Genomic DNA, 27,496 nt, shown 5'->3' with positions numbered 1-27,496 from the left:
ATGGATGACAGCAGATCCCAATGTGCCCAATTTAGAAGACGACAGGTATTAAACTATTATAAATCTAATCCACCGATGGGGAAAACAAAATCAAAATTTTTAAAAATTGCCAAAAAAATACTTAAAAATGTAACAAAAAATAAAAAAATCTCATACATTACCTAGTGCTGTTTGCATTGCTCAGTAGCATGCAATTTTTTGAACATTTTCCTGGACAATTGAAATTCTTGGTGCTCATTACCTTCGCACTTCCGTGACTTTTGGACTTGCTCCATTGCAAAATAAACACAATTTGATACGGCAAGAAACAAGGCAATCCGATATGGCTAAAATAACTGGGCAGATGGTGAGGCCAGATATAAAATTAAATTATCCATAATGGACACATGCTGTGAGAATAAGGACATGGGTTGAAAGGTCAAGAGTTGGTTGTATGGCACCTTCAGGACTAATACATCCTGGAGAGGGGCTCTTATTGATGAATCCTCCATCTATACCGATACTTAATGGATGTATTAAAGCACTCACCCAAGGTTGTTCAAAACTATATGTACGCCTGCGTTCATCCACATCATCTTCATGCCTGGCTTGCTGGAATTCCTGACGAAGACGTTGTATCCGGTCGTGGTTGCTTGGAGTTGATCGATTGCTGAAATAAATATAGAAACTTCATTAGTGTCTTTTTGTATCATTCTTGTCCACGTCTTGGATTCATAGTAGAGAAATGCATAAATACAACTGGTGTATCCATCAACATGGTTAACCTAAACTCCTACAGAAACGGGTTTCCGAGATTTAAACACCTTAAAATAGGTCATCAATATCAGACTGGTGTTGGTCAATCTCCCAGGACCCCACCGATTAGCTGACTGAAGGGACTAAGCAAATGTGGCCATTGATGGAGGCCAATGAAAGTCGAAGAGGAGGCCACAGCACTCATCCAAACACCATGGTCCCTTCAATAAGCTGTTTGGTGATCTGAAATTGAAGACCTACTATAAGGATAGGTCATCACCATTAAAATATTGGAATACCCCTTTAATGGACTGGGAAAGAGTTATCATCCGAAGTAGAGAATCCCTTCCATGCCTTGATATTCCAATGATTAAACATCTCATTATGTAATGCTTAACGTCGATATCTGATGCAGTCCATATGAAGATATTGAAGGTACCCACTCAGTCAACTGCAGTATCCAACCAATAGAGTCTCCCGGCAGTCACTGTAGTGGAGATCTTCATTTGTCTTATGTTGGAGTAATACAAATGTCATCGAGAATACAACAATAACTAGAAATAACCATTTTTATGTCAAGGAATTAATGTAAACGATATGTGAACGAAGCGGTTTTATATCCTGACATTGAATTAATACTGCAATGAAATTAATAGCCGTAAAAATTTAGAAGAGTGTTTTAAATATGCATCAAAGGTGAAAGTTGCTGGCCATGGCCGGGCGTATATTTTCGGCTACTTTATTACCACTGAAGAGGAGCGTCGCTCAATGTACTTTCTCTAATCAATGAGATAATGTCATCCATTACTTCCCCTCTGACTACTACATTAATCCTGTACATTGCACGCCATGTTATTCATATTCCCTACTGTATATAGGAAACACAATGTTCTATTCTATCCCATTATACAATTAATAATTTCACTGATAATTTCTGTAAATGGAAAAAAAATTCTAGTAACAGAGACCAATGAAACATTAAGACTAGAGATAAGCGAACACTGTTCGGATCAGCCGATCCGAACAGCACGCACCCATAGAAATGAATGGAAGCACCTGTGACGCTGACTTTGCCGGCGGCTGGCCGGCGGTCACAGGTGCTTCCATTCACTTCTATGGGTGCGTGCTGTTCGGATCGGCTGATCCGAACAGTGTTCGCTCATCTCTAATTAAGACTAGACGGAGGTTCTGCTATGATATCTATCATTACAAGACATCTGTAGAGAACGAGGCTCATCGCCCCCTCAGATTCAAGGGGTTCGTAAGGGCCAGATATTGATTGTCAAAAATGGGAAGGTATAGGCCCACCTTGGGGAGGCAGCCACCACCTCCAGGTGCGGAAAGAATGAAGCGGTGACCATGCATGTACTCTCTGTTATCTTCTAATATAGAAACATCCAAGGAAGCGTGATGGTCCGTCTTATTGTCTACTATAGAAGAAAACCACAGACATCGCCGGCCCCTCTCCATTAAATTTCTGCCTGGATGAGGCAGGGATAGGTGCTGGGAGACCTCTGTACTGGAGATAAATTCAGGTCCCATGGGTAGTACCCATATAAAATCAGACATGGCCAGAGATGTATTATGAAGCTTTTGGGCCCCAGTGCAAAATCTGTACTGGGCCCCTAACTATTCTGTAGCATAATACTTGTTTCCTCATATTTGGAAGAGACACCTTATAGGCCCTTCTTAATGGTCATAGTCTGGGCTGCTTTTGGGTTAGGGACCGTAGAGAGTCGCGAGTTGCGGCATCCATGGCAGGATTTTTGGCTTATTTTTTCAGCATTTGGCTGCGATCATGACCCCCCTAGGTAAAAACACAAAAAGCCAAAACCCACTATAGAATGTCTTCTCTTCTACAATTTCCAGAATGAAGAGATCATTTTTCATCTCTGGGACAATCCTACCATCCATCGTTGCTTCTACGACCAAATTATTGACTAGGATTAAGGTAAGATCCGCGACATGAAACCTACTAGTTCAGCTTATCCTGGTGCAAGAATAGGAATGAGATACAGGGTAGAGGGGCCAGGTTGGGTGTTGTCCTTCTCCCTATTGTGGAGGCCATCGCTTGTGCAGATTTTCGTTCTACTCCATTAGGAGAGGGACAGCAGGCTGATACGGTAGCAAATGTTGGTGTCTGAGCTTTAGATGTTAAATCCATTTGCGTGCCACAATAGGGGAGATTGATAATGAAATAAGTGGAGGACATCGCTAAGTGAAATGCTCGGTACGCATTCTCGCTGTATTGAAGAGTTTTATTTTCCACACGTTCCGAGAACAGACTTGTTTACGTGAATGTTTCGCTGTGCTAGGTCAAGGTAAATATAAACCATTGACATTTCTTAGTAATATGATTTCAACAGAAACCTCATACATATTATGCGCAACACAAAACACCGTAGAAAACTGTGTTTTGTTCACAGCAGTTGATGTACACCTAGTGGCACGTGAACCTTGCTCGGGGCTGACAGACTAGACTCGTGATGTCATCACATCTGGTGTGGTGATGTAGGGGTTTGGCTGATCAACAAGCGGAAAGTTCTCGATTATCAACAGAGCAAAGAGTAGCCCGTTCTACTGCTGGTCTGTGATGTATGGATAGGAAAAGTATGGTGACTGGGGTCTCCTTGACTTGCTGCTTGCTGACCACTCAATACTAAATCTCCAGAAATTCATGATCGGCCATTTCTTACTGACAGCTGTAGCCTGAATTTATATGTAATACTAGAATTGCACCGTATAACAATCGACTGCAAATCTGCCGTGACTATGGCGTCCAATGGTGCAGTTCCATAAAGCTGAATGGGGACTAAAGTAACAATCGAACCATTTATGTTCACGGGAAAGGCAACCCAATATGGAAACCACCAGACATCTCAAATGGTGCAAATGTTGCGTCATATCTTTTGGGTTTCATAACAAGCCCTGTCAAAGGGTTTACCGAGAACTTGTCTTAAAGACATTGTATAGGATAAACATGGCTGCTTTTAAAGAAAAAGCTCCACACTCGTTTATCGGTTATGATTGGAATTGCTCAGAAGGAAAGACTGATACGGCCAATTCCTGATTCTAAATGGAGATATAACACTGAGCCAAGATGGCAATGCAATAAGCCGGTTTGCGCACAATGTACTTTACCAATCCTTCAGGTTACAAGGCTAAAGAAAGCATGTTCACCGCAAAGTGATCCACTCCTTTGAAGTAGCCGGTATCTTACTGCCAATAACGGAACGCAGGATGGCTCCACTGAAGTGAATGGGGCCAAGCTGCGATATACCGACCTTTGGACAGATGTGGTGCTGTTGGAAAATTCAGCTATATTTTTCTATTTCTAGAAACCACTTAAGGGTATGTTCACACAGCAGAAAGCGAAGGGGAACTGGAGGCACTTATGGCTCGCTGGATTTTGACCATGATTTTCGCTCGCTTATTATCTTCAGATGAATGCATTTATACTTACCTGCACTTCCCTAAATGTATGCGCTGCCCACAGCGGTCTGCTGCTCTGTAGTGGCTGTGGGGGTGATGCCAAACACCGCTCTCGGCTGTATACTACTAGGAATGGTTTGGCTGCCGTGGTCCCGTTGGCGTGACATAACCGCCGCAGCCATTCTCTATATAAACAGAACAACAGAACTGACCCGCGGCCTGACGCAGGAAGGGACGGAGGGGCGTTGGTTGCATTCAAATTTCTGATCTGGGACAACCTGTTTAACCTTCTATTGAAGAATTTCACAAGTCTGTTTTAGGAACATGCAGAAAATGCTACAAACTGAAAAACTGTTGGGTTAAAAATCGAAGTGTTTTAGATTTATTCCTTTTCACCTATCCATAGGGCGTATCATATGTTATTCAAGCACCGTTAGGGACAGAAACAAAAGCAAGTGAAGTGTAAGCCGCCAGAACTGCACTGCTGCGCTCAGTGTTGTGGCCAACGCACGGATTAGACCATATTATACAGAAAATATTTCTTTGTTACATTGTCTCTCTACTGGAGGCAGCCATTCATTTACTGGAATTATATACAATCACACAGATTCCAGGGTTCCGCACACATACATCAGAGACTACATAAGAGCAAGGGAAAACAAGGTCAGCCCCAGCGCCTGCTCCTCCGTCCTGCCATTAAATTCTTCTACGTTCACCAGTTCATTTACACTTCAAAGCCGCACCGCACGACACTTCTTTCCTTCTTTTCGAGATGACTAAACTGCTCTTTGCAATGCCCTCTAAACCCAGGAGATATATGGGCATTTTCGCACCTCTGGCGAAAGAGGAACGGCACAAATACAGAGCGTTTTCCAAGCAAACAGCGCATTGATCACTATAATAAGCCTGATATTTCCGAGGCCGGGTGCTGTAAAGCGTAAACCATTCCATTTACCTGCCAGTCTATAGTAAGTTAAGACCAATCTTAGTTAACATTAAAAGAAATTAGAATTAAATTTTCATGCCGGCTAATTGGGATTGTAAGAAAACACTCGGCGCGGTTATTCTGTAGAGATGACAGGCGGTAAATACTGCTTAGATTGGATATTTACCCTATTAGCAAGGGCAAGCGAAGAGAACTTCAATCCATATTTAATGTAACAACACCGTATTACCTATGTGAGCTGTGTCCTATCATAGAGGTGGAAAAGTATTGGATGTATGGTAAGACGATCTCGTTGACATATACTATTTCATAAAAATGGAGGATCCTCAGTACTCAACTATAGAAGGACTACAAGAAAAGAGGCACTCGATGGGGAAGCCAAATACCGGACCTGTGTTATGGCTAGGAAAGGTTCAATTTTGTTATGTACCCGAACCCCAAGAAGGAGATAAGTTGCCAATGGAGGTGTCTAGCACCAACTGGATTCCTTCTACCCCTTCAAAACCATTGCAAACCAGGTCGAGCAGAGCATGACTGTGTATGGGAGAAAACGAGATCGGTCGGCCAACAGAAGAATCACTTCTCCAACACTTTCTACTCAAAGTGGATAACCAATTCTGAAAATCCCAAATCTTGTACTCAAGAGATCCCTCTGCCTTGGTCACTGACCATAAGTGTAGTCGAGACATTTCTCAAAAGCTCGTAGGCCAAACCACCGACTCCTCTATAGTTCCATAACCTGACTCCCTCACATATGGCTGCCATAATCAGTAAAGTTCCTTGAATTCTCTAAAAAAAATTCCTATAAAAAAGTCAAAATATAACAAACTAGGGGCAAGATGGTGGCTCAGTGGTTAGCACTGCAGCCTTGCAACGCTGGAGCTCTGGGTTCGAATCCCGCCAGGAGCAACATTTGCAAGGAGTTTGTATGTTCAGGAGAAGGGTTATAAAGAACATGTCTTCACTGGAGGACCTGACCTGTCCTGTAGTACATAAACAGCCCACTGATTTGAATGAACATTCTGTAATATTTAATTTCTCCTGTGGTGGCGCTGCAGAGAAACTGATTAATTACTACCAAGTTTCCAAACAGATTAGCTGATCACTCGGGGGAGTCATCAGGGAGACACTTTGTGCTTAGCTTATTAAATGACTGGCCAAAGATGATGAATATCTTCAGTAATTTAGGTAATTGCTAATTTGTTTGACTAAATATTATGACCGAAGAAAAGTTCAAAAATTTCCATAGCCCTTAAGACTATTGAGCGAATATATTTAAAGTATACATTATCTGGAACTAAGGGAATAGTAACCACCTTTATATTTTCTTTTGTATACAAAAATTTTCAAAAAGTTCTAAAACAATCTTTTAAACAATTCTGTAATTCTAAAAACAAAAAAAAAAATCGCTGAAAGATACATTCCAAAGACAAATTTTAATATCAAAATTTAATTGAATCATTGAAAAATTTATTATTTTACCTTTGCGTGAACTGGTAATTGAATGAAATACAAACATTCTAGCACAACCAGCAATTAATTTAACGAAGTAAAAAAAAAAAAAATAAAAAAAAAATAAAAAATATATATATATATATATATATATATATATATATATATATATATATATATACACACACTCACTGGCCACTTTATTAGGTACACCTGTCCAACTGCTCGTTATCACTTAATTTCTAATCAGCCAATCACATGACGGCAACTCAGTGCATTTAGGCATGTAGACATGGTCAAGACAATCTCCTGCAGTTCAAACCGAGCATCAGTATGGGGAAGAAAGGTGATTTGAGTGCCTTTGAACGTGGCATGGTTGTTGGTGCCAGAAGGGCTGGTCTGAGTATTTCAGAAACTGCTGATCTACTGGGATTTTCACGCACAACCATTTCTAGGGTTTACAGAGAATGGTCCGAAAAAGAAAAAACATCCAGTGAGCGGCAGTTCTGTGGGCGGAAATGCGTTGTTGATGCTAGAGGTCAGAGGAGAATGGCCAGACTGGTTCGAGCTGATAGAAAGGCAACAGTGACTCAAATAGCCACCCGTTACAACCAAGGTAGCCAGAAGAACATCTCTGAACGCACAGTACGTCGAACTTTGAGGCAGATGGGCTACAGCAGCAGAAGACCACACCGGGTGCCACTACTTTCAGCTAAGAACAGGAAACTGAGGCTACAATTTGCACAAGCTCATCGAAATTGGACAATTGAAGATTGGAAAAACGTTGCCTGGTCTGATGAGTCTCGATTTCTGCTGCGACATTCGGATGGTAGGGTCAGAATTTGGCGTCAACAACATGAAAGCATGGATCCATCCTGCCTTGTATCGGTAACGGTTCAGGCTGGTGGTGGTGGTGTCATGGTGTGGGGAATATTTTCTTGGCACTCTTTGGGCCCCTTGGTACCAATTGAGCATCGTTGCAACGCCAAAGCCTACCTGAGTATTGTTGCTGACCATGTCCATCCCTTTATGACCACAATGTACCCAACATCTGATGGCTACTTTCAGCAGGATAATGCAATGCCATGTCATAAAGCTGGAATCATCTCAGACTGGTTTCTTGAACATGACAATGAGTTCACTGTACTCCAATGGCCTCCACAGTCACCAGATCTCAATCCAATAGAGCATCTTTGGGATGTGGTGGAACGGGAGATTCGCATCATGGATGTGCAGCCGACAAATCTGCGGCAACTGTGTGATGCCATCATGTCAATATGGACCAAAATCTCTGAGGAATGCTTCCAGCACCTTGTTGAATCTATGCCACGAAGAATTGAGGCAGTTCTGAAGGCAAAAGGGGGTCCAACCCGTTACTAGCATGGTGTACCTAATAAAGTGGCCGGTGAGTGTGTGTGTGTGTGTATATATATATATATATATATATATATATATATATATATATCTATATATATAAATTTTTTTTAAAATCCCAGTAATTTAATGAAATGATCAAGCGGCGTTATCTGGAAGTAAGATGCGAACACAAACATGATTATTGATATGATAATAGCGGCAGTAAGTCGGCATCTTAAAAGTGTTTTATTATTTTCTTTGCCGATCCTTTGAAGCAGAAGATTACGATCATAATTTTTATTTTAATTACCATAAAAGCCAAAGCAAATTGTTTAATGTAAAAACATAAAGATGGTTTATACCGTCACTTGAAGGCGGGGGATGGGAGTCGTAACGTTATAATATTCATACATATAAATTAAGACAATAATTAATGCTACAGCTGGGAATTTTTTATTTTTTGGGTAGAACGTATTAGACCATTTTTTTTTCGGGTGACCAATTTTAATCTAATTTTCGATGAAGCATGTACACAATTTTAAACCTTTCGACAGATCCACCCCCGCCCCCAAGGTGGTTTTATTTGAGTGTAACATTATGTGCAATCATGGGAAGAAAGAAGAAAAAAAAATAATCTAACCCTAAAATTGCTGGATAGGCTACTTTACTTGGAATAATACCTCCCAGTGGGAGCGTGCCGCAGAGAAAAGTGCCAATTTTTGTTTCTGTGCAAGTCAACCTTGTAGGGGGTGCGACAGCACAACAATTTCGTGTGAATTTTCCTCGCCTATCCAAACAAAGATAAGACAAGCCTCTTTATCCACGGCACTAAAAATCCTTGTAAAAAAAGAAAAAGGGAAAAAATTGAAAAACAAAAAACTGGCAGACATTTTATCGCTCGCTGTGGGAATCGAGAATTGTACTGGAAGGAACGCAGATAGGAGAGAGGGTGGGGGGGGGGGGGGAGGCAATTTCGGCATTTGGAAATTAGGTATAACAAGGTATATAATTGCAAAGCAAGACACTACGTTTTACCCACTGTGTGCTTTTATTGAAGTGGATACCGAGATTGCCTTCAGAAAGGTATAATCTTCTGTAATCATTTTGGTGTTCAAAGCAATTACGAATCGACAGGGAAAGCAGGAAGAGGAACAATGTGGCCCAGTCCTGGAGGTCTGACCTTCCTAGAATGCTATATTTGGCCAGGTGGGTAGTAGGTGGAGCGCTGGCTGGTAAGTGCTTCCAACGCAGAGTAGGTCAACAGGAAGATATGACATAGATGTCCACGTACAGCGAGGCTCAAAGCCATTTTTGGAGGGCGGAAAAGAAGGTGTCATTTACAAAGAGCCTTAAAACCATAGAGCTCAGTCTAAGATGACAAGAAATGAAAGGCACTTGACTTCAGCTGACACTCTGTATGGGAAGGAGTCTTTACGCAGGGCGAAATTTACAGCAATTGTTTAAAGATTTACACGTCTCGGCATGGACTTGGACATGGTTACTAGAATTTAAGCTTCGATAGGCTTTTCTTCCTGTTATGCTATACATATATACACACGTATGCAGACAGATGGACAGGTATAGCAGAGCTGGGTGTGTAATGACTTAGGATATTATCTGTGGTTCTGGATAGGAACGCACGGAAATTTAGTGGAATAGCCAAAATCACTGCGCTGTAAAAGGAACACTGTCTGGGATTAGAAATATAGGTTAATGTTATCCCCAGTTACTTGAAGGAGGACGAATGGCAGTACCAGAAACAGCCTATAGACAAGAGAGGCGCTGTTTTTGTTTTTTTTTTAAGCTAGGGTATAAAAATAAACTTTTACAGAAGTCTTCCTTTATAGAGATGTCCACATGGACCATGATCAGACTGTACAGAAGTCATGCATCAATGGAAGGAAGGATAGAGTACCCCAGAAATATCTATATCATGTAACCAGGCCAGGATGGAGTACCCAGAGCTATCTATAGTTTTAGACAAGAGTTAGATGGAGAATCACAGAGATTTCTATATTATGAGTCAGGGTAGGATGGAGTACCTCCAGAAACATCTATATTGAGGAACCAGGGTAAGGCGGAGTACCTCCAGAGATAACTATCTACATCATATGACCAGAGATATCTGTATTATGAGACCAGGGTAGGATGGAGTATACCAGAGATATCTACATTGCAGGACCAGGGTAGGATGGAGTATCCCATAGATATCCACATTGCGGGACCAGGGCAGGATGGAGTATCCCAGAGGTATTTATATCATGGGACCAGAGGAGAATGGAGAACACCAGGTATATTTAAATCATAAAACCTGGGTAATAAAATAATACATGGCAGAAAATGGCTCCTAACTTTGGGGGTGGAAGAGCGGAAAGGGGGGCATGGTTTTTTCATATAGAAGGGGCATCTCGACTTCAGGATGATCTGGGATATATCACATTTAGGCTAAGGCCCCATGGGACGATACGCAGCGCTATACCAGAGTATTCCTCCGTAGACTTTCTGTTACCATTATATCTAAGGGGAAGCTGCCGGCGTTTCCGTAGATATAATTGACATGCTGCGATTTCCAAAACCACATCGGTTATGGAAATTGAGGCGTGTCCGCGCTGAGGTTTTTACTACAAAGTGGGCATGGGATTCGCATAAACTCTATCCACTTTGCAGTTACTGTATAATGCTGCGATTTTTCCCGTGGCATTTCTGGCCCATGGAAGAGTGTCTTTTTAAGACACTCTTTTAGCATTGGCAGTGTGCATGGTGGCCAATGGAATACCATAGACGCACAACTCGGATGTGTACGAAAACAAGACATGAACAAACGGTATAAACAGACAATTTCCACAGTCATTCCGCTGCTCTCTAATGTTTAGCTGAAATGATCTCTAAACCCTTCATTTGCTTCAATTACAATTATATACGATGGCATGAAAATAAAATCCGAGGCAGATATCTCCTGCTTGGATGCACAACTTGTGACTTTTTTGGCAGGAGAATCGCAACACAATCCGGGTTATGGCGCATAAAGTGTCTGGATTAATAGGAGACATCGTCCTTTGAATAAATCATTCCAAATACTCGCAGATAAATGGCGGTCGTCGTCTTTGGGTTTCGTCAGGCTACGCCTCGTGGAGAAGAAGAACTGGCATCGAGGGAGTTTTATCAGACACTTCACAGGTACTTGGAGAATATCATTTACACCAAGACAATGCGGCATCTGAAGCCGTGTGCGGAGGGGGTTCATTTCAGAGGCTATTGTACAAAATACCAATGTATTGCGAACGCCAATGTCAAAACCTCACCAGGCACTAAATCATTGGTAAATTATTAACATCCTCCTCTAATGAAGACGCTTCCCTTATTAAATATTTACCAGCCATGTTTTAGGATGTTTGCCAGCACAGAAGAAGGTGTATAGGATAAATATAGCTCCCCCCCAATGCTTTATGGCAGGATATACTCTGGTATCCTACTGTAAGGGTGACCTCAAGAGACCAGGCCGGGTCAAAGGGTTGTCCCCTGTTAATGGTAACACATGGCCATGTAACGCGAGGCTCCGGCCATGTTTCAATTATCTTTCTCAATTAGCTCCAAGGATCAATGATTGCAGTAAAAAGCCTTGAGGAAGCCGATCAGTGTAGACAAGGTTTACACGTGTAACAGCTGTCTCACCAAAGAGTCCACAGGCAGCTATCATTCACCAGAGTCTTAAATATTTCACAAATATTCCCCCACTGACTGCTCTAAGGCTTGTTACCGATCCCTTGTAGGAAAGCAAATGGTTGGACGTGTAACAATCCCATCATAACATTTACTGGAGGGTCAGGAGGGGTCACTCAGCTGTGAGAAGACAGAAGTCTACAGATGACCCCCGCCCAACCCCAGTGATAGGGGTGACAGTGAAAGTCAGGGGGAAGAACGGACCTAAATCCTTATCCTACCATAGGCGCAGAGAACACACTAAACTTTCAGAAATAATAATAATAGTAATGAAAAAAGAAGATAAAAAAATAAGGATTTAATAATATAATAATAACATTGATTAGTTATAATAAAGAATAAAAATAATTAGTATTTATTTTGTTTACTTATATAGTGTCGTCATAATCTGCAGCACAGAGATAAAGAATAATAATGATCATTAATTAAGGATTATTAATAAAAAATAATAATAATAAAAATCAATCCAAAAATAATGATTAATAATAAACACTAATATATAATACTAAAAATAATCCAAAAATAATAATGATCAATAATAAGCACTAATAAATCATAAAAATTAAAAAAAGGATAGTGGTCAATAACAAATATTGATGTTTAATAATAATAATAATATTTAGTAGGATTCAAAAAGACAACTATTCTAGATTATTGGATGGTTTATTGTAATCAAAGAATCTTCAATCTGATGCTACAATTTAGTAATTTACTCATTAGGAATTATTTTCCTAAATGACGACCCCACATTGTAGAAACGCAGCTTTTTTTTTTGTTGCAGATTTTGTTGTGTTTTTTGAGCCATATCCTGGAGTGGATTCAGCAGAAGGGAGAAGTATAAGAAATTCCGATATATTTTCCATTCTTGACTTTGGCTCAAAAAACTGCAACAAAAATAGCTGCGTTTCCGCAACATGGGGCCTCAGCCTAAAGGGGTTTTCCGGAACTTGATGACTGATCCTTACGATAGGCCATCAGTTCAAGATCAGTGGAGGTTTGACACCCAGGACCCCCCCATGGATCGGCTGTTTGAAGTGGTGGCAGTGGTCACTAAGAACTGCCTCTGCTGCACAGAACATGTGACATGATGTCCATTACACTGTGTGCAGAATTATTAGGCAGGTTGGATTTGAGAGGATTGTTATACTGTATACAGTTCGGCAATAAAAATAACTCCTGGATTATCAGATTCCAGATTAAAGGAATTTCACCTGGTGCACATAAACTAATACACAAAAATAACTTGAGAAGCTTTGTTCACACTGGTGTAATGGCTTCCATACCATGTATCCAAACAATGGCCGACAGACCCCAATCACTTATCATAGGAGCCAATACGCTTTGGCCAATGGTTTCCACCATTAAGAAGCCAAGCACTGGACTGCATGGTATAGTATTACAGTCAAAATGGACGGAACCCCTGGAGGAGGCTCAACGCTAATGTGAAGAGTGTCTTAAGGGTACTATCTGCACCTCCAAGTTCTTGAGATGTTAATCTGGTACTGATCTTCATCTATAAAAGGTGAAGTCATCTGGAACTAAGTACAAGTTCTGAGACCGTGTTCATCTGCATGACGGTGACATGTCTACTTTAATGGCCGCTTGCTTTAACATTTATAAATATGGACAGCGGAAACAAAAAGTTGGTTCCTAAAAACTGTTATGAACAGAAGTTTGCAGTAATTTTTTTGCAACGAGGCTTCCTTGGGGAGCGCAGAAGAGGAACGCTTGAGGCTAGGAAGCTTTGCTTTGAAGCAACTGGGTCAGCTCTTGATGGGTTGGGAAGGGAATTCTGCTGTTAATTCTGCAGTCGGATACCGAAATGTCAAATCATGTCTTCATGAGAATAGAAGCAATGGGAATCTCTGTAACACTGCAAATATATTCAGTAACACATCTCAATAATACATCTTTTCCTTTGCACAAAAGTTTGAGCATCCAAGGAGAACTCAGTGGAATGAACAGAAGGAGAGAATCACATATTTTGTAAGGCGGATAATGAAGTCCCATGTCACCGAAATTAAACAGACGGAGTTTCACTTGTGGAAGACGGCTGTGGAGAAAACTTAATCTAACCCGCTCCCCAAATAATACAGACTGGAAATATAACTCTACCGCTTCAGAGTTTTTTTCTATGTTGAGTGCATGACTGATAGTCGCATCACTGTTAATCAATACCATAGATACTGTGCAGAATAACGCCATAGCTCAGGGGTAGGGAACCTTCGGCTCTCCAGCTGCTGTGAAACTACAACTCCCATCATGCTCCATTCACTTCCATGGGAGTTCCAAGAACAGAAGAGCAAGTATGCATGCTGGGAGTTGTAGTTTTGCAACAGCTGGAGAGCCGTACGTTCCCTACCCCTGCCATAGCTCATTGGTCTTTGATGTCCACATTTTAGGCATATTTGGCTACGATCGGTATGGCCTAGGGATGCCAGAAAAGATCGGAATTCCGATCTTGAAATTTACTAGAATCCGAACTTTTCCGATCCAATCCCTCAACCCCACCTATAAGTCAATGTCCAATGCTTAACAGACTTTGTACATGACTTAGAACCTAAGCTAATCCAGAGTCCTCTTCATATGGGTGTTCTAGATCTCCTAAATCATGCTACAAGACCTGCTAAAAACTTCAACATGGATTTCTAGGAGAGTGAACTCCAATAGATGGAACTGAAAAGGCAACTTGTCTTACCTTGCCTGCAATAAAGAGGATTAGAAATTGTTGGGGGGGGGGGGGGAGTCTAAGCTCCAGTTCTTAAAAGGGACTGACCAGGATATGGAATTTTAGGGCACATATATTGACCACATAGAAACAAGTATAAAACTAAGAAGTCAAGATGCCGAAAAATAAAGACTACAACAATGAAGATCATTTCAAAAGTAAACTATAAATGTGTTTATTAATAAGAGAATATTCCATCGGCCACATTCCCGTACACTACGTATATACGCTGTCGAGATGGCAGCCTGTTCTATAGTTAAACTCCATCATTGAGTTTCTGCCATGTTTGTAACAAAGCTCAAAAGCTACCGGTTCTGTGGAAGTCAATTTTGTGCATCGATTATTACATCTAAATAGCATTATAATGATATTGGATATGACACAGCAGTATACACAAACTAATGTGGTATGAAATTAATGATCTGAAAAGATGCTTCCAGATTTTATATTTGCACAGACAATATAAGTCATATGGGACATGGAGGGCTCTAAGCATTAGAGAAAATACCAGTGTGTACGGAGGCGAAAGCCAAGAGAAGTTCTGTAATAGAAGAAAATACCATTTTAATATCGGACCCGTCCCTCACTGACTGGTATAGCGTTGGCTTCTATGGTCAGATATTTCTGAACTACTTCTAATTATATGACCTCCATCTGACACAAGATATGAAACACCAGTATTGGGTAAAAGTGAGCCTTAAAGGGGCCTGTCCTGCGGACACGGTTATCCCAATGTACAGGATAGGGGATAAGTTGTAGATTGGAGATGGTCTGACTGCTGGCAACCCCAATGATCATAACAGGGGTCCAATGGATGAATGGAGTGATGAGCGTGTAGGCGTATTGCATGTCCATTCAATTTTATGGGACTACTGATAGCCGAGTGCTATTGATATCAGTGCCATAGAAATAAACAAAGCAGCCACCCAGGTGTTCCGGGCTAGTTTTGACATCAGAGCCAGAGCTCCGGAATCGTTCCGCCTCCTCCCTACTCTTTTGATGTCATCTGTACTATGGGGGTAGCTGAATACAACACTATAATAATACGTGTCCACATGCCACCAAATGAGGGGAAGAGGAGACCCCAAGGACTACTATACCGCAAATCACCCACCCATCCACCTCATGCACGCCCCACTCCCCCAAACCACTCCCAACCCCCCCACCCATACCCACTCTCTTGGTTTGGCAAGGTCAAAAGTCTATATAGATGTGCCAATAAAGCCTCTTTGATTTGAATAAAGCCATTCCCTGTAACACCGGTAACTACCTTGGAACATGGAAGGAGGAGGAACGATTCTGATCACATGACCATTTAAAAGCCCCAGAGGAAGAGCTCACAGATTCCCTGGGGAACCCCTTTAAGCCTTTCAAAAATTCCTACATGCGAACCAGAACCATTAACACACATCAGGGTAGATTTTCCATTATCCTTGATAGTTGTGAAGCTTATGTATATGAATCCTCCGCTCGCGGGATACAGGACATGTAGATATATTACCTAAACAGGCTGCCATCCTAAACGGAATGTGTCCACCCATAAGTTTACGAGGACGATAAGTGTTTTATTGGGACGTATGCTCCTATCAAACGGCAGATTTAAGTCTCGGGGAAGTCAAATATTTGATTTAACTCCTCGTCGACACAACCTTGGTTGGCAATAAGAACGCCTTTCATAGAAATACATTTCTAAATGCATGAAAATGAAGCAATACATCAGCATGGCTGGCAAGTCTTCAATAGTTCATACATTATTTAATAGTATAACAAATCACTTCCTTTACACTCTTATTTAATAACAATTCTCAACTGGAAATTAAATCTCTCCGTCTAATATAATATAAAACAAATGCTAATATACGTAAAACCTCTCAAAGATATCTCCATCTGCCTTAAAACACTAAGGAACAAACGGTTCTGTCAGAGCAAGGCCAACTATCAGGCGGAGGACCAACCTGCCATTAACCGTTCCTTAAGGCTTCGGAAATTACATTTCTCAAAAGTATAGAAAATAAAATTATAGAGGCGAATACACACAAGTTCTGCAAAAGTCAACAACAATAACTCAGGGTATGTGGCTTGTCATTAGAGAACAAGGGATATCGGTATTCATTCCTCCCCGAGATTATTCAATGATTGCTTTCTACTTAGAGGGAACACTTTTCCAGACTAAGTTTGCTTGCAACGAGTTGTTTGCCTGCAAATAGAAAAAACTGAGATGCCAAAATGCTTCTTAAAGGGGCTCTATCAGCAAAATCATGCGGCTAGAGCCCCACATATGCGTGAATAGCCTTTAAAAAGGCTATTCAGGCACCGTAAAAGTTATATTAAACTACCCCCCCACCCCCGTTTTAAAATAATACCCTAAAACAGAATGTGCTCTACTTACCGAACGTGCACGCTGGGCGGGCATTCAGGGTGTGTCTTCATCTTCATCCCCGCCTCTTCTTCCTCCGATGTACTCCGGTCCCGTCTTCCTCCAGCACTCGCGAATAGCCAGTGATAGCCAGGGCGCATGCGCAGTAGCCGTAGTAGAAGCCGCATGCTACTGCGCATGCGCCCAGGCCGTTTTTTCATATCAGTGTCCGCGAGCGAGCGCTGGAAGAAGACGGGACCGGAGGACATCAGAGGAAGAAGAGGCGGGGATGAAGATGAAGACACACCCTGAATGCCCGCCCAGCATGCACATTCGGTAAGTAGAGCACATTCTTTTTTAGGTTATTTTTTTTTTAAAACGGGGGTGGGGGGTGGGGGGGGTGTGTAGTTTAATATAACATTACCGATGCCTGAATAGCCTTTTTAAAGGCTATTCACGCATATGTGGGGCTCTAGCAGCATGATTTTGCTGATAGAGCCCCTTTAAGAAATTTTGAGAGTATGACCACATGTACCGCAGCAGATTTTGCAATGAATCTGCAGCAAAATCTGTACGTGTTATAGAGTGAATCCCCTTTGAGATGACCACCCCAAAATTCACCCCAAAAGAATTAAACTCCATGGCTGAGAATAAGATCTGTTGGTCCCAAGACCGTTTGCTGCTGGTGGGCCTAAATACGTAATCAATCTGTATGGCCGTGGGCTCTGATAGGAACCATTCATAACCCTTCTTGTTCTGCTCGTGGTTTACAATCACTAAACCAGTCTGGAAGACCATCAACAGAAAACGGCAGATGCAAGGAGGAAATAAAATGGGAAACATCTTATGAAGATTGATCAGGCCACTCCTGGTCATTGGATTTAGAGTGCTCTTTCTCCACAAACATTACAGCAGTCAGAAGGACCAAGAGTATGGAAGGTATCCATCAATATAAAAATATTGGTGCAGTAGGACAATCAGAAAACATCTCAAAGATTGAGACCACTCCTAGTCATTACATCTGGAACATCGATATGTGACTCTTGGTCCACAAACACTATAGCAGCCTAGAGGACCAGGAACATGTTAGATACTAATAAATAGAAGAAAGTGCAGTAGGAAGATAGGATAATCAAGAAACATCTTGTGAAGATTGAGGAGATCACTCTTGGTCAGTACAACTGGACCATCAATGATCTCCTTAACAGGGCACTTGTACCATAAAGATTATATAAGACTGGAGGACCAGAAGCATTAGAACTACTAAGTAGATGGAACACTAGAAAATGTCTCCTAAAGGCTGATCGGACTACTTTTGTCCATTAGACTTGGAAGATCCATGACCCTTTTCGTTCTTCTCTTGCCCCACAATCACTACCTAATGGCAGAAAGACCAGGAACAGCATAGATGCCCTTTGATGGAGAACTACTATTGTGGTAAGAAGAAAGGATCATCAGGAAACATCTCATGAAGATTGATCAAACCACTCCAGGTCACTTCTGGGACAGCACTATGTATTATAAGAAAGATCTAGAGAATGACTCCCTATTAAATGAACAAAGTGATGAAGCTAGTACCAATGTCTTCTGTATTGACTGAAATCTGCATTCTGATTGATCTGAATCCTTTTACCAGTCTAATTGATGTAAATGGATCTGAACAAACATTAGCTCATCCTATGGAGGCCGCCGTCCATCTCCAGGCTGACCAGTGAGAAGCTCTGCATTAGCATCAATGACGGCTCCGAGAAGTTTTCCCAACGTCGATGATATCAAATAAATTAGAGAATGATGAGATGACATTCGGGAAACTGGAAGCTTCTACAACGTGTAGATCAGATATGTGCTAGAATGAATATATCTGGTCCTGTATCTGTCACGTGCATAGCTACATGAGACTTGTATATGCAACTGATGTCTTCATGTGCAGCCATGCATAGAGAGGAAGAATGGAGCAACTTGGATATTTTTCTTGTCTAATCCCATCTGCTTCTTGGTGTCAAATATATCGGCCTTCCAGGGAGTCTACAAGTATGAGCATTTACAGATTAGAGTCAGGTATGTCCTAGAAGAGTAACGGGATAGCAGTCACTTGCTCTGTGTCGCTGTCAGGACGTTCCTTGCTATCTAATAGCGAATGTTGAGTGGACTGGATGGGAAGACTAGATGTTGCTCGCTAAGCTCTTACCAAGATGTTCCAAATCGGTAGACTATGGAGGTCCTAGATATGCGATGAGCTATAAACAGTTTAGCCTAAAGCACTTTGACTAAACTTGGTGCAAGTGCATTTTTTATGCTCCAGTACCAATCCAAAACGGAGTATGGCGAGGTTGTCGTGTGGGTGGAGCAATTGGCTGTGCCGAATTCCCGGAAGTCTGGTGTGAATGATGCCAAATTTCAGTTAGGCATATGCCTCGGTGGAAGATGCACCCGATTTATTAATCATACTAATTTTCCAATGACACAGGGATCATCAATAGAGATGAGCGAGTACTGTTCGGCTCAGCCAATCCGAACAGAACGCTCCATAGAAAAGAATGGATGCACCTGGTACTTCCGCTTTGTCGTCGGCCGGCCGCTTAACCCCCCGCGTGCCGGCTACGTCCATTCATTTCTATGCAAGCGGCTGATCCGAACAGTACTCGCTCATCTCTAATCATCAAGAGTGGCGTACAATACACTAGTCTTGGTGAGCCCTCCGAATCTGCCATCCTTGGGAGTACTTGGACATATCAGCCAAGAAGAGGTGGAGCGTCTTAGGGCTCATTTACGCGGTGCAAGAGGGAGCAGATTTTGACGCTGAATCCCCCCCCCCCACAATAGAGGTCTATGCTGATTCAGCCCCAGCACCCACCTAGCAACAGCACCGTCCAGACTAGGCCCATTCATTTGGGCCTACTCCAGAGCGGGAAGCCGCGACAGTCGCATTTTGGTCATATTCTGACTCTGCTTCCTGCATCAAAATCAGGACCAAAATACGTGGTCCCGTGCCCCGTGTGAACTAGCCCTTAGACTACCTAAGCACAATATGTATATAGTAGTGTGAAAAGTTGGTGAAAAATAATACAAAAGTGATGAAGGGCCTGGGAATTGCCTGCCGTTATTATAAAATTTTTATTGTAAACTGGAAAAAAAAATAGCTTGAAACAAATTCTGTTACCTCCTGTACTCTCTAAGATCCCAACGCATGAACCTTGGTGCCAGTAGGTCAGAGTTGTCATCTTATAGTCCCCAGACCGGGACTTCTGGGGGTCACTTAGTGGATGTAACACACAAGTCAAACAAAAAAGTCCTAACCAACTAAAAGTGGAGGCTGTCCTGGTGAGAGAACCTTCGAGAGGGTCCCAATTTGTTACAGTGCCCCCAATTATCACAAAAGCTATTTAATGAACTACTTCCCTCTTATACGTACCCAAAATCTCCATATCATCACGGACAATAAACAATGTTCAGATACTATTTTTGAAACCATGTATTTTTGTTTTCCGCTCACAACGTGAGAGATTAATCCTGCTGCTATAGTTTTACAGCCTTTAGGAACATCTGCATCCAATAGCACTTATGTGCACCATGTGGAGGCTTAAAAACAACAAAAAATTAGTGAAAAAAAAAATCAAAAGACTCTTAATGATGACTTATTTGCCACCAACTTGCAGTCTACAGGGCAATTAGATGAGCTCAGATGTAGCGAAGTCTCAGTGTCATTTTGGCAGGTTGATGTGATCAAGGTAAAGCGCCATGACACTGCAGGGGTTCGGAGAGTTCTAAGCGAACATCACAGATGCTTTAATGTGGGAGCAGAGAGAGGGGAGCTCCAGTCCTCCCCTCCCCCCCCAGAGCCTGACAGGAGGGGCGCACCGAGCTGTCAGACACTGTCGCTATACACTGATCACTGAATATATCTGCCAGAGCCATGGCGAGGCCCCTCCAAGACTGAGCCGCTGATGAGGATCATTGTAAAGCACATAGACTAGTCCTATAGGAGGCTAAGTAACAGCAGCCAGGGCTACGCAACTGCAATCCTAATAAGAACCTGAACAGCGCCACCACCAGGTACAAAAAGTATACTCACCATATCATCAAAATATGAAATGTTTATTGTCTAGAAACTATAACAAAAAAAAATCATTTATTTCTATACAAAGCTATGAATATCTACATCTATGTATCTATTCCTGTATCTATCACATCTCATATCAATCCTTATATCTATCTATTGTATTCCACCTATCTATCTATCTATCTATCTATCTATCTATCTATCTATCTATCTATCTATCTATCCTCATATTTCTCTTGTTGTATACCTAACATCCATCTATCTTCATGTCTATGTCTCTTGATATCTATGTATCTTCATATCTATCTACCTATCTATCCACCTTCCTTAACAATGGTTCGGACATTGTCCAAAACGTTGAACTGGAATAAAGTGATTCACTTGTTTTATCAAAATTTGGAGAGCCTCGTTTGGATTTTTTCTATCCAAATCTATCTATCTATCTATCTATCTATCTATCTATCTATCTATCTATCTATCTATCTATCTATCTATCTCTAATAGTATCTCAAGTCTATCTATATTCTTAACTATTTATTGTATCTCAAATCTACCTAACCTAATTTATCGAATCCTATACATACAGTATATATCTCATCTATTGTATCCTATATCTATTGTGTCACATGAACTGTATATCAATGTAATATCTATTAATCTCTCATATCTCACTTCTTATTCATTTCCATACTTGCCAAATTTGATCAGTCTGTCCCAAATCTTCCTAAAAACACCTGTCTCTATTGTTATCTATATACAGCATATAGTAATACTTATATTACATATAAATCTAACTAATTTAACCCTTCAATACCACAATTCCAGCAAGCCCCGATATCTCCTGCCCCCCTCCCATTTCACAGGGGTCCAGTTTGTTTTGTGGGGTTTTCACTCTGGAGTTGTAACCCACGTACTGAGTCCCAATATGTCAAAATATACAAGACTATAAAGTTTTATGAATCTTTGGGGTAGGAAAGTCTCCCTCTTCCATGCTGGGAGTCGTACATTTCCGATCTACGACGCATTTAATCACAAAAGTTTTAAGGACATTTGTTTTATTCCTGCAGCGATTCTGTAAATGATAACCTTTGTGAAAATTGGGCTCTGCATTTCCTATAATGCTGTAAGTCTCCTCCATAATATCAATTACTGATGCAAGCGGCTACATCCAGTACTTGTCATAATACAGAATGAGTCTACCTGCTGACAAATGATCCTCTTATAATGGAAAGTACACAGGGAAAAAAAAAAATCAATCCCGCGGCAATAAAACAAAATGAACTTTTAGTTTAAGGTCAATCACCGGCTTCACTTTTATCCCACAAATGCATCGAGTCAATGTAAAGATAAAAAGTTATGAACTGCTTTCCTGGACGCCGGCCGAGCACGGGCCGTAAACTGATCCACAGCCACCACGGAAACCATGTAGGGGCCGATGGAAAGTTCTGATGGTCGAAGATGATGTATCATAGGTGAAGTGTCTGGACTCCAATGCAAAATCTGTACTAGAACTACTAATAGTCTAGTCATGTTGGAAAAGACACTTATGGGCACCTTGAGGCTCCTGGGTTGGGTATAACATATGGGTGACATACAAAAACACTCTGTAGTAACCGACTGTCAAGGGGGTCTCGGGAACAGCTGGCCGAACACAATACTGTTGGTCAAACCCACCCATTTATATGAGCCAACCGTATAGGGTGTATGTGACCTCCTAACTCTACCCTAGTAATGATGGGTGGGAGAAGGATCGGGGTATTGGGCTTCAGAGATGTCTGGTGGCAGCTTACTACCCGCTCTCCATGTAGAAGAGGTGGACAATGGCCAAATAGAGCCATGCAATAGTATGGGAGTGTATATGTCATGTGTGTGCCAGCCCAATGATGGAGTCATGTCTGTACAGATATATAGTCCCTACTGCTTCATACTAAGGGCTCGTTCACATCTGCGCCCGGTCTCCGTTCATGCAGGTTTCCGTTTCCTGCACAAAACAGAGGCAGGAGACGGAAACCTGCAGGACTCTTTCATACCTATTCATTTGAATGGGTTTGAAAGATGTCCGGCTGTGAACGGTGGTGAGCGTTTTATGCTCTCCGCCGCAAAACCGTTTTGTTTTAAATCGGACACAGAGTCGGATATGCAGTACTCTGTGTCCGGTTTTAAAAAAAACGGTTTCGTGGCGGAGAGCATAAAACGCTCCCCGGCGCACATGGCCGGACCCGGTCTGACAGCTTTCCGTCTTCTGCATGTAGAAGACGGAAAGCTCAGAATGGACTCCAGGCGATAGTGTGAACCTAGCGTAAGCTGTACTTCGTACCAAGTACCGAAGACATCTACAATAGCCATATTAGACTCCATACTACCTGAACGTACATGATTCCACATTCTTTATATACTATGAGAAAACTTTAATCATGTCACATAGACAAGAAAACCACTTGAAATCGCAACACCGACCCCCACAGGTAACAGCATGCATTGCATCCTTTAAATAAAATCGTAACCTTCAATATTGCGTGTGCATAGGGTTTGAAAAGTGTAAAATGTGAACAACTGATCATGATGTCGGGCAATGAATTTCGTTCATGTGTACAGAACACAAATGGCGTCTATCCTCTCAGGGTGTTTCGTGATCTTTTTCTTGTGTACATATAATCCGTTTCCAGCCAGTTTATTTCTATGAAAGCAAAGGGGAACGCGTTGCAAATGTAGAAAAGTTTAACTTGTCACTGATAACTTGCTGCAGTGAGATATTTTAGCACAAAACACAACAAAAGGCCGAAATAAAAGTTCACACTTTGCTAGGTCTGTATGTGCTATGGAAATAATGATCTTCACGTATTAAACCGCAGAGTAGTTTACTCGCTCAATATGGCGATCCGTCCATACATAACATAAAGCAGCAGCGAGATGTTATCAACAGTAAAATTACAATCATCTGTGTTTATTCATCTGTGACACTTGTGAATTTTAAGCACAATGAGCGGAGGTTACCGGGTCAATGATTCCTACACGGAGGAAAATAAACCTTCATTACGCCACAGCTAGTTACGTATTTACCACGCTAGACTAAAGGTGCACGGCCGATCTCCTCCATGTCCTCTCACCATGACTATGGGCCACCCAATGCTCATGTCTACCAGGAGACCATCAGAGGACACAGGGTTATATTACATAGGGCCTGTATATACCGCTCTATAGTGACATTGATTTATACAATCTGTAGCAAAGGAAAAGTCATTAGATGTGGCCACCAGTAAAGTACAGCGGAGGGATTACCTGACACAGGCGAGCAGCGTGACACAAATGGTCAATGAAAACAATTCAGGATTTCCTCTTGACCTTCCTTTAATCAATCTGTAAATAAATCAGGATTTACCTGATAACTTTCCCAGTCCTTCAACAAGCTAGAACAACACAAACGCAGCCAGACAAAGGGCAGAAATGACTGTGGCTGAACAAACTAAAGTCTTCATCATCATGGAGGCCGAGTAGTTGTTTACTACCTATACGATTGCCAAGGAGTGGCGTAACTAAGGTCTTGTGGGCCCGGTGCCATCTTTTGTCCGGGACCCTCTACCTCATCTATACAATGAATTCTTGATAGTGATGGTTACAGGTGCTGAGGAGTTTAATCCACCTTAGTGTGGTTCGGGGAATCTGTGGGTCTCCTTGGTTTATGGGCCAGATGGAAGCTGCAATCTCAATACTGACGCCAGTGCTTATGGCCCCCTAAGGCTCCTTGGCCTGGTGTGACGCACCCCCTCAAAAGTCCATTATGTACCAGCGCTTACTAAAATTTGCAATAAGATTGTCCTAAAGCCAACGAAGCTTCAAGAACCAAAGCCCTAGGATAAAATGGTGCCAAGCCCATCTACAGAGAGGATCTGGTTTTAGGTCAATAAAGGATCATCTATGGACAAAAAAGTTCTTCCCCCATGTCCAAAGTTATTAGCAGAAGGGTACATGTAGTACGGCGATGGACAAACTGCAACGTCACACATTATTATGGACCTGACGATGTAAAGTACAACCACCAAGCCCCAATGGCAGAATAATTTTGCAGGACAGGGTATACAGCTATGAAGCAGGATACCATTTGGAGTGCCCATTTGGCACATTATTGCCAATAGGGAGACCTTTTCTTAGAAGACTCCGCAATGATGATAGTGAAGTATATTGTGATTAACAACGATACAGAATATAAGGGTTAAAAGTAAGAACAGGGAGACTGTAAGCGCCTCCTGTTCTTATTTACGACACCCATCTGTTCAGGCCTTCTCTATTTTAACTGTTTTCTCGATGTCAATTAACCTTCCTCATTGATTTCCTTCTAGACTGTTGTCCGTGTGTTCGCAGATGACACTGTGACAAGACGTCCTTTGTTTTCAAATGGCAAAACTGTGTTCTCCTGCTACTGAGTCTCGCTGTGTGGCGGTGTGCCGATGGGAGCGAGGACTACTTTATGTGCTCCATAACCCTGACAATCTGCGAAGCCATTCAGGGAAATGTGAAAACTGCAACACACAAGGAATGGAACATATGTAGTCTAATTTATTACCAGCGCCCAATGACAACTTCATACTAGACTCCCAGAAAAGGGAGCAGGTGGGATCCTTTCTATTTGCTAAAAATTAGTTTGCACCATATTTCCATGTTCCGAGCGGAGCGTTACAGATATATGCTCGATTTTGGTCTATTTTTTAGTATCCAACTTTGCCAACATACAATGAGGTTGGTATCCGACAAGAAAACTGCAAATATTAGAACCCCTAGCCTTTCCGTGGGTCTACTAGCCCAAATTGAGAGCTCCCATTTGGATCTATATGGCTGTTCTGATCATCAGACTTGTGGCCTAAAAAAGTATCAGGCCACGTTCACGAGTTGGAGTCTCCATCCTAAAAATCGGACAAAAATGTCTGTTTCAGTTTTAAAGAACGAACACTCGAACGACCCCACTATAGTTAATGGGGTCACATGGACTCTATACGTGACTGCTGTTATAGTGGTCCACCGATGGACCAGAACGTAAGAAAAGCCAACACTAGTGTGAACCTACCATAAGGGCCATTTCAGATTAATAATCCGAGTGACCCAATATAGTGACGGACCCTGTCCATACACACATGCAGCATGGCCATGTGACCAACGTACATGATGTCACTTCCTAAGAGGAAGAAATCCGCCATGTTTCCCAATCCTACACAACCCCTTTAAGCAGTCGAGTCCTGCAGATAACTGTAGCTACGGTAATGTTATTTTCAGGGACGAGCGCCAATGACAAGTCGTACGGCGCCAGGACAGCTGTTTACATTCTTTAATTCCCCATCACATATTTTTGGGTGATAAACGGCCCTTTAATTATCTCTTCTCTACAGTGAATCACCTAAATACTAAGGCAAACAGAAAAGCAAATCCTCCGTGAAAGAAAGTCTCTTCTGCATTTTTATTTTATTGACATTACAAAGTGCAGCCATTTTACATGCCAGTTTATTTATTGCTGACATTACCCTGGGAAGCTGCAAATTGAGAGAATTCACAGCAAGGAAATTAACAGAATACTAGAAGCCATTACAGCCGAGAGAAAACACTAAAGAATGGCAATTGTTATATGGTACGGCTCTAGAATTCGGGGATGATGACATTTATAGAGATATTTTTATAGGAAGATGAGAATATACTCCGCTTCCTTGATAGATGACGTGTACATTGCAGACAAAATATGTCAAAGGGGAGGAGCCCTTTGACACAAGATAATCCCCAAAAAGGCAGAGGCTTAGGGGACATCCACAGCCAATCATTAGCCTCAGTGGTCACATGCTGATGATGTGATGTATCAGTAGTGACATCACCAGTACTCAACATGTGACCGACTGGCCAAAGCTGTCACCTAAGCCTGTGCGTTTCCATCCAGGCCATTGCCAGCAATGGAGGAAACGAAAGATGAAGAGCCCAAATGACGGACCGGGAGTAGGTAAGTATAACTATTCATTTTTTTTGTAAATCCAACTTGGCCCCCTCTGGTTTTTCCAGTTATCCTGGAAATCCCCTTTAAGTTTGACAACCTTACGGCTAGTTTACACAGGGCACAGGACTGGGTATTTTGGTCCTGATTTTGATGCGGGAAGCCACGTCAGAATAGGACCAAAATGCATCTGCTGCGACTATCGCAGATTCCGACAGTCGCGGCTTCCCGCTCCGGAGTAGGCCCAAATGAATGGGCCTAGTCTGGATGATGCTGTCGCGATACGGATGCCGAGGCTGAATCGGCTGCAGAATCCGCCTGAAGAAAGGGCAGCTCACTTCTTTTTTCCGTGAGCGGGAACATACCGATCATAGAAAAAAGTAGACTAGTGGTCTACATAGACCTCTATTGTGAGGGGGCGGATTCTGAGGTGGATTCAGCGTCAAAATTTGCCCCTTCTTGCCCCGTGTGAACAAGCCCTTAGGCTAGGTTCACATCTGTGTTATAGTCTCCATAGGAGTCTCCTCCGAAAATCAGCTGAGAGAAAAGTCCAGCACGGAGGACTTTTCTCTCCGATGGTTTTAGTATAAAAATATTAAAATCTATGGGTCCTCGGGTGTCCGCAGGTAACCGCTGTGTTAGCGGACAGGCTCTCCCGTTGTAGGCCAAACCAATGACTCTGACCCCTTTATATTTCCACAGTCCATCTCTTACTCCGACATAAACAGCGTTTGTTTTATTTTTCA

At 42.0% G+C, this 27,496-nt stretch overlaps 1 protein-coding gene across 12 annotated transcripts in view; it reads right to left on the bottom strand.

Moving 5' to 3' along the window:
- Positions 1-27,496, bottom strand: part of PARD3 (par-3 family cell polarity regulator) — a 441,643-nt gene that overhangs the window by 17,786 nt on the left and 396,361 nt on the right. For all 12 annotated transcript variants that reach the window (XM_075271584.1, XM_075271589.1, XM_075271591.1 and 9 more), the window contains one exon: positions 529-649. In XM_075271584.1, coding sequence (XP_075127685.1) covers positions 529-649 — 121 coding nt within the window. The remainder of the gene's footprint in view (positions 1-528; positions 650-27,496) is intronic.

This window comes from Leptodactylus fuscus, chromosome 4 (assembly GCF_031893055.1).
Source record: "Leptodactylus fuscus isolate aLepFus1 chromosome 4, aLepFus1.hap2, whole genome shotgun sequence".
Classification (NCBI taxonomy): domain Eukaryota; kingdom Metazoa; phylum Chordata; class Amphibia; order Anura; family Leptodactylidae; genus Leptodactylus; species Leptodactylus fuscus.
The sequence above is the reverse complement of the archived record's forward strand: the minus strand, read 5'-3'. Positions and strand labels throughout refer to the sequence as shown.